This window comes from Rutidosis leptorrhynchoides, chromosome 1 (assembly GCF_046630445.1).
Source record: "Rutidosis leptorrhynchoides isolate AG116_Rl617_1_P2 chromosome 1, CSIRO_AGI_Rlap_v1, whole genome shotgun sequence".
Lineage (NCBI taxonomy): Eukaryota > Viridiplantae > Streptophyta > Magnoliopsida > Asterales > Asteraceae > Rutidosis > Rutidosis leptorrhynchoides.
This window is the reverse complement of record NC_092333.1, coordinates 728,610,140-728,622,209: the sequence shown is the minus strand read 5'-3', so window position 1 is coordinate 728,622,209 and position 12,070 is coordinate 728,610,140. Positions and strand designations below refer to the sequence as shown.

The 12,070-nt window shown below is 37.0% G+C and overlaps 1 protein-coding gene across 2 annotated transcripts; it reads left to right on the top strand.

Annotated features, from left to right (window-relative positions):
* The first annotated feature begins 345 nt into the window (after nt 1–345).
* LOC139886367 (root phototropism protein 3-like) lies at nt 346–4,218 on the top strand. Of its 2 annotated transcripts, XM_071870154.1 has the most exons (5): nt 346–678; nt 1,133–1,202; nt 1,327–2,667; nt 3,019–3,573; nt 3,781–4,218. In XM_071870154.1, the coding sequence occupies exons 1-4, from the start codon at nt 566–568 to the stop codon at nt 3,568–3,570; spliced, it is 2,076 nt and encodes a 691-aa protein (XP_071726255.1). In that variant the 5' UTR covers nt 346–565; the 3' UTR covers nt 3,571–3,573; nt 3,781–4,218. The 2 variants fall into 2 exon arrangements, with proteins under 2 accessions (XP_071726255.1, XP_071726254.1); XM_071870153.1 differs by lacking the exon at nt 3,781–4,218 and having other exon boundaries at nt 3,019–3,759.
* The last annotated feature ends 7,852 nt before the right edge of the window (nt 4,219–12,070 follow it).

Genomic DNA, 12,070 nt, shown 5'->3' with positions numbered 1-12,070 from the left:
AATTAATTTAGTTAGCATGTCTCATCGAAATCGAGTTCAGTATTTCATTCGGTGTTTCCTTGCAGTGTCCACACACTCTATACACAAACACTTAGCTCATTTTAACTACTGAACACTTAGGAGAACGCTGTCGCATACTCTTTCACGTTTTTATTTTTAATGCCGAACGGACTGTTGTAAGTGAAAAAGAAGAAAAAGAAAGAAAAGTAGAAAACAAATGTCTAAATTAGTCTATTTTGAACCAAGCAATTGTAAATATTGTTATCTCCACCATTTAGAGAAGGGCACGTGCGGCAATCCCGGTGAGTAGCGAGTGATTATTGAACCTTAAAGCCCTCCAAATATCCTTTATTTTTTCATTCCAAAAAACACTAACATGTTTATGCCCATTACCACACAGCCTGTACACACACTTTCAAACTGCATACCAATTACCAATCCCACATTTTTGCATAACTCCAACCAAACCCCATGTGGATTTGTTCACTTTTAATCACATAACCCTTTCGTTGCTATATATCTCACCCCCCCACCCATCATCTTCCCAAACCAGTTTTCAATCATCATGTGGGATTCAGAGTCCGAATCAGTTACCGGTAGAGACTATGATAATGGAGTCCTTTCTTCAACCAAACATGGTGTCCAAACGGATCGTTTCGAACAACGAGGCAAATCTTGGTACGTTTATACACAATTAATTAAGCTCATAACAATTCTAATTAAGAATGTTTGAGGTAACTTATTTAAACTTCAAATGAAGTCATCATCACTTGATGTTTGAGATTACTTATCCAAAATACTAATCTAATTATTTATGTGTGAGTTTCGAATACGCAGTTAAAATTCACATGTCCAAACAAGATATGCTACTTTAATTCTTCACATTTTCTTCAGAGAGTGGGAATGAATTCTATTACTTGATTGACATTGATGTACCATGAGCCCAGCTTGTAGCAAGCCAAAAGTTTGAAAGTAGTTTTAGTTTTGTTACTTTTAGCTAATAATAATTCTATTATTTGTAAGGATTATAAGAATTAAGCAAGTCAAACACCCCCTATAAATCAACAAACGAAAAATGGAAGTGTAAAGAAATGATAGATCTTTAACAACTAAGCTTTTTTGGTGAAAATAGGTTTGTTGCAACTGATATTCCCAGTGATTTCTTGGTTCAGATTGGTGATGTTAGTTTCCATTTGCACAAGGTAAATTATTATTAGTATTATTATTATTATTATATTATTTCGATTTTATTGAATTGGATGTTGAATTTAGTATAATCATCTTTTTGTGCCTTTTTTTCCCATGTGAACCAACCAAATTGTTAAGTATCCCCTGCTATCAAGAAGTGGAAAAATGAACAGAATCATATATGATTCAAGAGAAAACGATTCAAGCAAAGTAGCCATGGATGAAATACCAGGTGGTGCAGATGCGTTTGAACTTGCAGCAAAATTCTGCTATGGAATCGCAGTTGATCTCACGGCCATCAACATCTCGGGGCTTCGATGTGCAGCCGAATATCTTGAAATGACAGAAGATTTGGAAGAAGGAAATCTGATATTCAAAACTGAAGCTTTTCTAAGTTATGTAGTGTTGTCATCATGGAGAGATTCAATTGTTGTACTCAAAAGTTGTGAACAGTTGTCTCCTTGGTCGGAGAATCTCCAAATCGTGAGGAGATGTAGCGAATCAATTGCTTGGAAAGCATGTGCGAACCCAAAAGGTATACGGTGGCAGTACACGGGAAAACCCATGAAGAAGGTTTCTAGCCCCCCGAGTTGGAATGAGATGAATAAGGATTCTTCTTCAAGCCCGAGTAGGAGCCCCGTTCCTCCTGATTGGTGGTACGAAGATGTTTCGATTCTTAGAATTGACCACTTTGTTCGTGTGATCACTGCAATTAAGGTAAAAGGAATGCGTTATGAATTGGTTGGAGCAGCAATAACACACTATGCCACAAAATCAATTCCGGGGTTGATCAAGGACGGGAATAGTAATAATAGTAGTAGTGATTTTTTAAACGAACAAGGAACTAGTATTAACAACAATTGGAAAGGAGGAGGAGGGTTACACATGATCGTGTCATCCGGAAACAACAAAGATGACCACCTACATTCTTCCATCACTCAAATGAGAGATCAAAGAATGATCATCGAGAGCCTTATTAGCATTATTCCACCACAAAAAGATAGCGTTTCTTGCAGTTTTCTTCTTAGGTTGTTAAGAATGGCCAACTTATTAAAGGTGGCTCCAGCACTGGTTACAGAATTGGAAAAGCGAGTCGGGATGCAATTCGAACAGGCCACGTTGGCTGATCTTTTAATTCCGTCTTACAACAAAACTGAAACCATGTATGATGTTGATCTTGTTCAAAGACTTTTAGAGCATTTTTTGATTCAAGAACAAATGGAAATTATGTCAAGCCCTGGTCATCAATCAATGTCCGAAAAGCATAATATGTATGAAGGTGGTGGTATGCAACGAGGTACTAATAATAACTCAAATGCGAAAATGAGAGTTGCTAGGCTCGTCGACAGCTACCTCACGGAGGTCTCGAGAGATAAAAACCTTTCTTTAACAAAGTTTCAAGTACTTGCCGAGGCTTTGCCTGAATCAGCAAGGAGCTGCGACGATGGCCTCTATCGAGCCATTGATTCGTATCTTAAGGTACTACTACTGATCCATCCATCTTAAAATAATTTCCATACTCTGTGTCAACCCACCTTGTATTACGTCACTTATATGCAACGGGTCACATCATGTCAGAGTTGTTCTGCTTTGAGAAAGGGAGCAAGCGCCCTGAATGAATAATAATAAATTGACACTAACTGTTTATTTATTCCCATAAGGTTACCACGTGGCATAATTTAAAATTACATTCTGTTTTTAGGAATTATATTATATACAGATATACAGAAAGGAATGTCAATATTTTGGTTAAGTTGTTCAGTTTAGCGAATATATATGTAACTATATACTAGTAATAATTATGTATTATTTATGAACTCTCTGTTACAGGCTCACCCGACTCTTTCGGAACATGAACGAAAAAGACTGTGTAGAGTTATGGACTGCCAAAAGCTGTCGATGGATGCATGTATGCACGCTGCACAAAACGAGCGGCTTCCTCTTAGAGTAGTAGTACAAGTTCTGTTCTCTGAGCAGGTCAAAATCAGCAATGCCATTGCGAGTAATTCAGTTAATAATAAAGATACCGGTGGTGATTCTCACTACCAACCAATGGTTCAAAATCGGAAAACGTTGCTAGAAGGAACACCAGTGTCCTTTCAGGAAGGATGGGCTACTGCTAAAAAAGACATTAACACTCTTAAATTCGAGTTGGAGACAGTCAAGACAAAGTATCTGGAACTGCAACACGATATGGAGAATTTGCAACGGCAGTTTGATAAAATCACAAAACCTAAACAACAATCTGCATGGTCAAGTGGATGGAAGAAGTTGAGCAAGATGACAAAGATGAGCACCATGGAAAATAATGAAGCCGGAAGTCAGATTAATGTAGCACATGCCAGAAAGACACCGCGAAGGTGGAGGAATTCGATTTCATAAATGGTAAATATATAGATAAAGTTGTCCGACTTTAAAACGTCATACAAGGTTTTATCTGTCACAAAAACAGCAGATCCTTATGAAAGGAATGCCATTTGAATTGAATCGAACTGAACATTTATTTCATTCTTGTGTTTCTTTAACTGGACTATTTTCTTGTATATATTAATATATTATTAATAGCGTAAATTACATGTTTCCTTCTTGTAGGGATTACCTTCTTTTAATTACAGCGACGTCCTTGTGCCTTTCTTTCTTCCCAACTACGTTATTTTGCATAATTGCTTTCCTTTTCAAAAAAGGTATCATTTATATGCACTAAATTCAAAATAGAATCTTTTATGAGCAATTTTAATTTTAATATTCACTTTATCTAGAATTTAGTCTTTTATGTTATGTTATTGGGCTATTTGTTTAACAATTAATTCATAATCCAACGTCGTCAATCTAGTTTCGGGGTATTCAGTAAATACTTGAGTTGAATGCTCAGAGTACAAGTCACAATCCAGCTTCAATCTAGCTTCAATTAATTTTTGTAGGCTTCAATTTGGTGTTTTAGATACATAATCAGTTAAAAAGTTTGAACTGTTGTATTATATACTTCTAATGCAAGTGCTCTAGATTCCTCTAGGCTTACCAGGAACTTTAAGGACGTGTTTTCACAATTTTATTGTAAATAATTTTTTGATCTCAATATTTCTGTATCCTTTGATTCATTTATGAATGAACACAGAAGTAGATAGAATATTCACTACTCGGCTTCAGAGAACAGTTTCTTATTTATTTATGTGTACATTGATTAGTCCATTGCTACGATATCTATGCAAGACAACTACCTAAAATTCAGAAGGTCGTGTGAGCCCTGGCACCCCTATAGTCACAAGTGTTGAGATAGTGAGCCATGTCCCACATTAAGGATAAACGGCCGATTGTGTGAGCCGGTCTAGTTACAGGTTATCAACCTATTGCCAACAAACTACCTAAAATGCAGTACTACTATAGCAAAATTATAATAAAAGAATCTTTCGTTGAATCTTCATAGTTTGTGTTTTAAGGTGAACACAGACGCAAGTAAGATTATAAAGTGAATACAGCAAAATTTTCAAGTATATGTATACCATCTTCAAACAAAGTTATAACTGACAGGAGATCATAACATCAAAAACACAACACTCAAGGTCAATGAAGAATATGGCACAAAACAGTATGCAATTCTATGTTTAGTAACCACTAGAGATCCAGGGAGCAATGGATGGTAAAAATGATCCTTCTATGTCCTGCTCGCAAAATCGTCAAAGCAATTCTATGTTTAGTAATCACTAATGCAATTCTATGTTTAGTAATCACTAGATGAACAAATACACACATGCAGAATCATATATAGAACAACTAATCATGCATATATTATGTTATATTCATATTTAAACAGAAAACTGAAAAACTCTACAGTAAAACTACCACAAAGCACTACATTTTTCATTATTAACCGATATTAACAGAGCTAACACAAAATACATCTACCACAAGAAAAAACCTTACTTGAACAATTTAACAACCAACCTTAACCTTTTCTTCATTCACAACAGAAAGTATCGGCAAACTGTTGAGGAACTCATCCAACCCTTCAAAGAATCCATTACCTTCAATATTATCTTCATCCCCCTCCCCTTTACCCTGATTCTTTAAAGTCGTTTTCATAGTAGCAGGCTCTTCACCTTCATTATTATTGAACTCAACATTCAAATCCAACTTCCCCAATTCTTTCGATTGCTGCCTTCTTCTTGTATTAGCACCCATATCTTTCTGGCTAGTCTCTACTTGTTGTACATTTGTATCTAACACTTGTGCTTTCTGTTTATAATCCGAGTTTAACCTTCAATTCATCCTTTTAACCTTTTTTCTCTTTCTACTATTACGCTTATTATTATTCCATTAAGTATCTGAATCGTCATCGCTAGGCTCAGAAACTCCAACAGATATATCATCAAATTCATCATCAATATAAATCCGTGGCTCCAAATTTTTATTCACGAAAACACCCTTGTGGGGCCCCTTATGCTCATTAACATTGCATGATACATCACAAAAGGTTGAAAAAGGCATCCAATTCGAATCATTCCTTTTCTGCAGATGCGACATCGAAACCCCTATTGGAAAGAACCCCCAAGAGCAGAAATAGGCTTCCTCTTCCTGACCTTGGACGATGGGAGGTGGAGGTGATATTCTCACTGCTTGATACGCCCGTTTGCAATTGTCACAACGAAGAGTACAATTCACATAAACCCTATGATGCTCGTACATATAGAAACAATAAGGATATTTAGTCCAAAATGTAGGCGAATCATCCATACCCACATCCACATCCTCCTCAGCTATCTATGTTTCAGTTTCGGTTTCATGTTCTGGTTCTGGTTCTGGTTCTGGTTTAGGTTCAACATCAGCATGAGGTTCTGGTTCCCTTATATTAACACTATTGAGATTAATCTGCAACGGAGACAAAGTGGTATGGTGTTGAAATTGATTGGGGTCGGGTGATTGGTGATGATTAAGAGATAAAAAATTGGGTTGGTGTTGGTAATGTGGTGTAAATCCTAGGTCGGAATCGTAAATAGATTTACGAAAAGGATTTGATAAAACGGTCCAAGCAGTATTAACAAGGTTAAAGGCTTGATCGGAATAGGCAAAGTGGTTATGGTTAGGGTTTAGATCGAGGGCTAACCGGTGCTATTGTAAAGTGATGGCGTTGGTGTTTTGATCGAACCGGTCCAGTTGAAGGATGCCGTACAGATTCGGTTGTACAATTCCGTTGTTTCCGATGACTACTTGTTCCGCGGCTAACAGTGTGTCGGTGATTGCTAGTATTTGGCTAGCTGCTTCAAGTCTCGGGTTCGCTTCTCGGGCTCGGATTGCGAATGTTTTGGATCCGACTAGGTCGTGGGTTGTCAGGAGCTTCTCGGCAATACCTACCCACCGCAGGGCTTCAGCTCGTATCATCAACATATCTGTGTCCATTGTTTTGTTTCTTTTCTGTCAGTGTCTCTCTGATGATATGTTTGACTTGTGTTATCACGTGATAATAGGGAGAATATGTTTCTCTCTTGTATTTCTCACATCATCGACTTTTAAAAAAAAAATTAATTTTAATTTTAAATATTTTTAGTTTTACTATTTACAAAGAAAAAAAGGTAATGAACGTTACTCAGCAAATCATTTACAACAATATATTTCATTTATTTATATATATAAACATTATTTTAATAAATTACAACTAGTGAAATGACCCGTGAAAACACGGGTTTGTTTAAACGAAACAGTTTAATGATATGTTTTACGTATTAAGTGAATGTAAATGTTAGAGTCATTTAGTTTATTGCCCCGTGAAACCACGGATTCCGACTAAGAAACTTGTCGTTGATTTTACCAACATAAAGTTCCCTCAAAATTGAGTATTTATATTTATATTTTTAATTATAAAAATAATTATTAATAATAATAAATGCCTTTTAAATTTTTTTAGAAAAATAAGATTACAATTTAGGGGAGATTAATATTTCCTTTTAAATTAAATTAATATATAATTATGACATCATCATTATGAAAATTGAGCTTAATGATGACATCATCATTTTAGAGGTTTATTAGATTATATAGATAGATATGCATATCAACGATTGTCACAAAGATATATATTTTCATTAGACTATTTTCATCCTAGTAAACATATGGTGATATTTGGTTCGGGATTTGAAATCCTACGATTGTTTGGTTCACATCTTGTATTTGTAAGATATGCACATGCTCTTTCTTGCTCTCAAAAATGCATTTCTTCGTATTTTAAGTTTTCTTGTTAAGTTTTCTTGTTATTAGATACAAATGCTACTTCAAAAACCTAATGATCTCACACACATGCTACTTCACAACTTATTATATTTTTTAGTTATTAATCATTAATGATTAGGGTCTTACGCTGTTTAGTTGACTTCTAGCCTAAGAAGCTTCTTGTCGAAAGACTTTACTACCTGTAAATGTTATAATTTCGGAAGACTTTACTTCCTCTAAAGATGGGTAAGAGCACTGGGAGTGGTGACTGAGGCCACTTGACATGTCAGACCTGACTTGCTGAGTCATAAAAAGTGGGAAGTGGTGACCTCTGTCAGTTGGGCATGGCAGTTTATATTTTTATTATTATTTTTATGATTTTAAATATAACATAAATGAATATAATTATAAAAATTAACATAAATAGAAATAATTCCATTAAAATAAAAATAAAACATTACAATTCCTAAAAAAAATTACAATTCCTAAATAAAATAAAAAAAACATTACAATTCCTATTTATTAAGAACAAATACGAAACGATTCAATTTTCACTTCGAAGCTTGGCCCGAATCGCCGCTTTCTTCGCTTGAAGAACCAATGCATCTTCTTCATCCATTCCCGCGGTAGACATTTGTAGTATTTTCAAATCAAAGTAACTAGTCATTGAATCAAAAGTGCCGCTTGCACTTTCATCAAACGAGGATCTTGCGGAAGCGGCGGAGCTCGAAGACGTCTTTTGTGATTTTGATTTTCTTGATTTTCCGGGAGGTCGTGGTGTTGCATCCTCCCCATATAGCTCCTCATTTGGATTCTCTTCATGTTCTTCCGGTTCCTCATCTAGATCACAATCATCCAAACTAATACAATCACGTTTGGTTGTTTTAAGTGGAGTCGGGTTGTTCTACTTTTGCTTGTCTTTTAGGAATTCCCAAGCTAGGTAATTGTTAAACTTCTTAAACGTCTCCACCTTGTATTGTGCATCACAACGTTCTTTGAAATTGCCATCACCCTCGCCACTACGTGGAACTCGTTTGAGACGACTCACGATTTCACCATACTTTCTGCAACATTCATTCATTTTGTCCATTTGGAGGTCAACATATTCTTTGTTCTTTTGTAAGGTGGACCCCTAGAATGGTACTCATTCATAACCACGTTCCAAAACGAAGATGACTTTTGATCAATGCCTTGGTTTGGATCTTCAGAAGCCGCAATCCACGATTGAGCTAAACGTAGCTCATCTTCGGGTTCCCACAAGTACTCAGTTCGTCTTCTAGGTTGAGACGAATCGACCGCGACTTCTTTTCCTTTAGCCTTTGCTCTCGACTTGCATTTTGGTGCTTGTGGTGTTTGTTGTGTTTGTTGAACTTGTGTTTGTTGTGTTTATGGAACTTGTGCTTGTTGTTGTTGTTATTGCCACAACATAAACGCTTGCATTTGCTCGGGAGACATTTGTGGAAATGATTGTTGTGAATTGGCATAATTTGAAAAACCGAGATTAGCCTCACCACCACCACTAGCCGAACCTTGAGCCGATCCGGGTGAATAGGTTGAGAGTGGACTCCATTGTGGATGATAATAATTTGACATTTTTTTTTTTTTGTGAATGAGATTTGTGTTTTTATTTGTGTTTGTGCATGTGTTGTGTATATATAGAAAGTAAAAAAAAAAAAAAAAGTGGCCAACGACTATGTATCCGTTGTGTTTTAATTATTTTTTTTTATTAAACGTAAACATTTTCATCCATCGCCACCGCGACTGACCTGACCGGGACGCACCAAACTGACGGGGTCGGAGAGTGGGGTGACCTGCGACGAGCCATGTAACGAGCTTGGAGACAGGTACCACTCCTGGTGCTCTAAGGTGGCCAAAACTTTTTAACAATTCAACAATATACTCAGAATTTTTTTTAAAATTAGGTGAAACTTTACCAAATCTACGAGAATTTATCTCCCCCTACACTTAAGATCATGTAATGCCCTCATTTGCATGAAATCGGAAAAATATTCTAAATTTGAGAGGACAATCGTGCAAAGATAGAATACCCAGACTTAAGTCATTTCCACATGTACTCGTCTAATTGCATGCTAATCTTGTAAACATTCGCATTAAACCACACTTCCCTGTGAAACAACCCAACCCGTATAACATCCGACAAATTTTTTTTATATATATTTAAAACATTTACGCGCCATACAAAAGGTGTAAACCATCCCATACAAACCATTAAAACAATGTCACAAGTTTAATGTTTACAAATAAGGCACAAAGGCCCTTAAACAAACGTAATACAAGTTCGACCTTAAAATGATAGTTTTAATCCAAACAACACCCGAGCATGGTTTGGGGCTAAACTACCCAAAACGATAGGTCGACTTTCAAAAGCTTCAACAAGCTTCCAACAAAGGAACTAGTGTCCAACAACCCCCTTCCACATGTTCGCACCTGCATCTAAAAAGATAAACAAGTAGAGGGGTAAGCTAATGCTTAGTGAGTACAACAATTATACGATTACATATACAACATACTTACTTGCAATCACTTACGCATTTACCGCACGCATGCTAGCAATATAAATAATCATACCATCACAAGTATAATACTAAACCTTCGACCACACAAGCTAGCATAACAATAGCATATAACTCGAACAATATAATATGCTACAATACAACATACAACCATGGTTAACCAATCGAACGAGGGAACGGTATTTAAAAGACCGTCGGTGTTCATAACAACCATTAGTGCACTTAACACGTCTTACACTAACCCCACGGGTGGTATCTTAACACGACGATACTTCACCCCGGGTGGTGTCTTAACACGTCGACACTTCACCCCGAGTGGTGTCTTAACACGTCGACATTTCACTCGTTACCTTTCTTGGAGTGGCATCTTAACACGTCGATACTTCACTCCGAGTGGTGTCTTAACACGTCGACACTTCACTCTTCGTATTACTTGGGGTGGCATCTTAACACGTCGATGCTTCACCCCCGAGTGGTGTCTTGACACGTCGACACTTCACTCGCCACATGAGAAGTGGTGTCTTAAACGTCGACACTTCACAACTCATACTACACAAATAAATACATCATATATGCACGCATATAATTATTCCACTCACCTTATCACGTCGGTGGCGATTTAACACTTCCGTATGCTTCGAGCAAGGTACCTAATACATAAGTACACCTTCAATACACAACTTGTGGAATTAACCACAATACTTACACTTGAGCATTCAATGACCCAATTGCATCAAATAGCTCAACTACACCAAAACCTCCCATAAATGGCCAAGACTCATCTTAAATCACTAAAGCTAGTGATTTAAAGTCTACTAACTCTAACTAACACAAACTTAGGGCATTTCATACCCTTTTCACCCAATTAGGTCAACCATTACTCATTTAACCCATTTTAACACTTAGACTTACAATTTTAGTCAAACATGACCCATTTACAATTCTTTCATCATTTACTAGTGTATTAGTGACTAACAACACAATTTAACACTTACAACTTCAATTCACATGACCAAACCCTAGATTATAGCTATTAGGGTTTTCTTATCTCAACATAACCCAAATTCACCCATTTTACCCCCAAATGGGTCTTACAAGTTCCAAATGAACAAAACCCTAGCATAAACTAATTAAAACTCAAAACATAGAGTTAGAACTTACCAATGCTATCACAACGTAGCTAGAGACGTAGGGAACAACTTTAAAACTTGAGTTCGGGTGAGATTCCTTCTCCTTCCTCTCCAAAGTGGGCTTTCTCTCACTAAAACCTTCACTCCTTCTCTAAATTGAATAATGGTGGATGGAGAAGTGATAAATGAGGATAGGATAAGATTGAATCAGCCTTTAAGTCTCCAAAACCGGCCATAAGTGAAAAGACCATTACACCCCCAAAAGATACCATTTAAGGTGACTAAAAATGTCATTACAGCGACATTTGTCGCGTTTCGCGACACCTGGTCGCGTTTCGCGACACCCAGACGCGACAAACAATTTTTAAACGCGATACATTAACAGAAGGCCAGTTTCAGCATGTGTCGCGTTTCAATGCAGTATGTCGCGTTCCGCGACACTTCCAAACGCGACAGGAAGCCCCAAAACGCGATGAAGGGCCTGATCACCCAAATTTCAACATTTTCTACATTTAAACTATACACAATTGTTCGCGGTTAGTATTAAACGTTTACAAGGTAAAATACGTACCTTTAGTCTATGTAATAGGAAAACGGGGTGTTACAACTCTCCCCCACTTAAATTCGATCACGTCCTCGTGATCCGCATCAACACTAGAAGTTAAGCACTTCTCCCTCGAACATTTCCGCTTCCACCGCGGAGTCACACACGTAGTAATCACCATCCGAATTCTCGCTTCGTACACTAACGCATTATAATACAACAACCGTACTTTACACTTCCATTCGACCAAGATTTCCAACACTCACTCGGAAGTACACCGTGAAAACTTCATAACATTCTTCCAATGGCCTTATCATTCCCTCGTTCTCAACGATATCGGGCAATCAGCCCACGAAACAAAATAACCGCAACCGTTTGCTCCTACGCCGAGTATCCAAACTCGTACCATACACCTCACAATAGTCCTAAAAGTAGAACAATTTACGACAATTATCGTCATCGTGCCCTTCAAT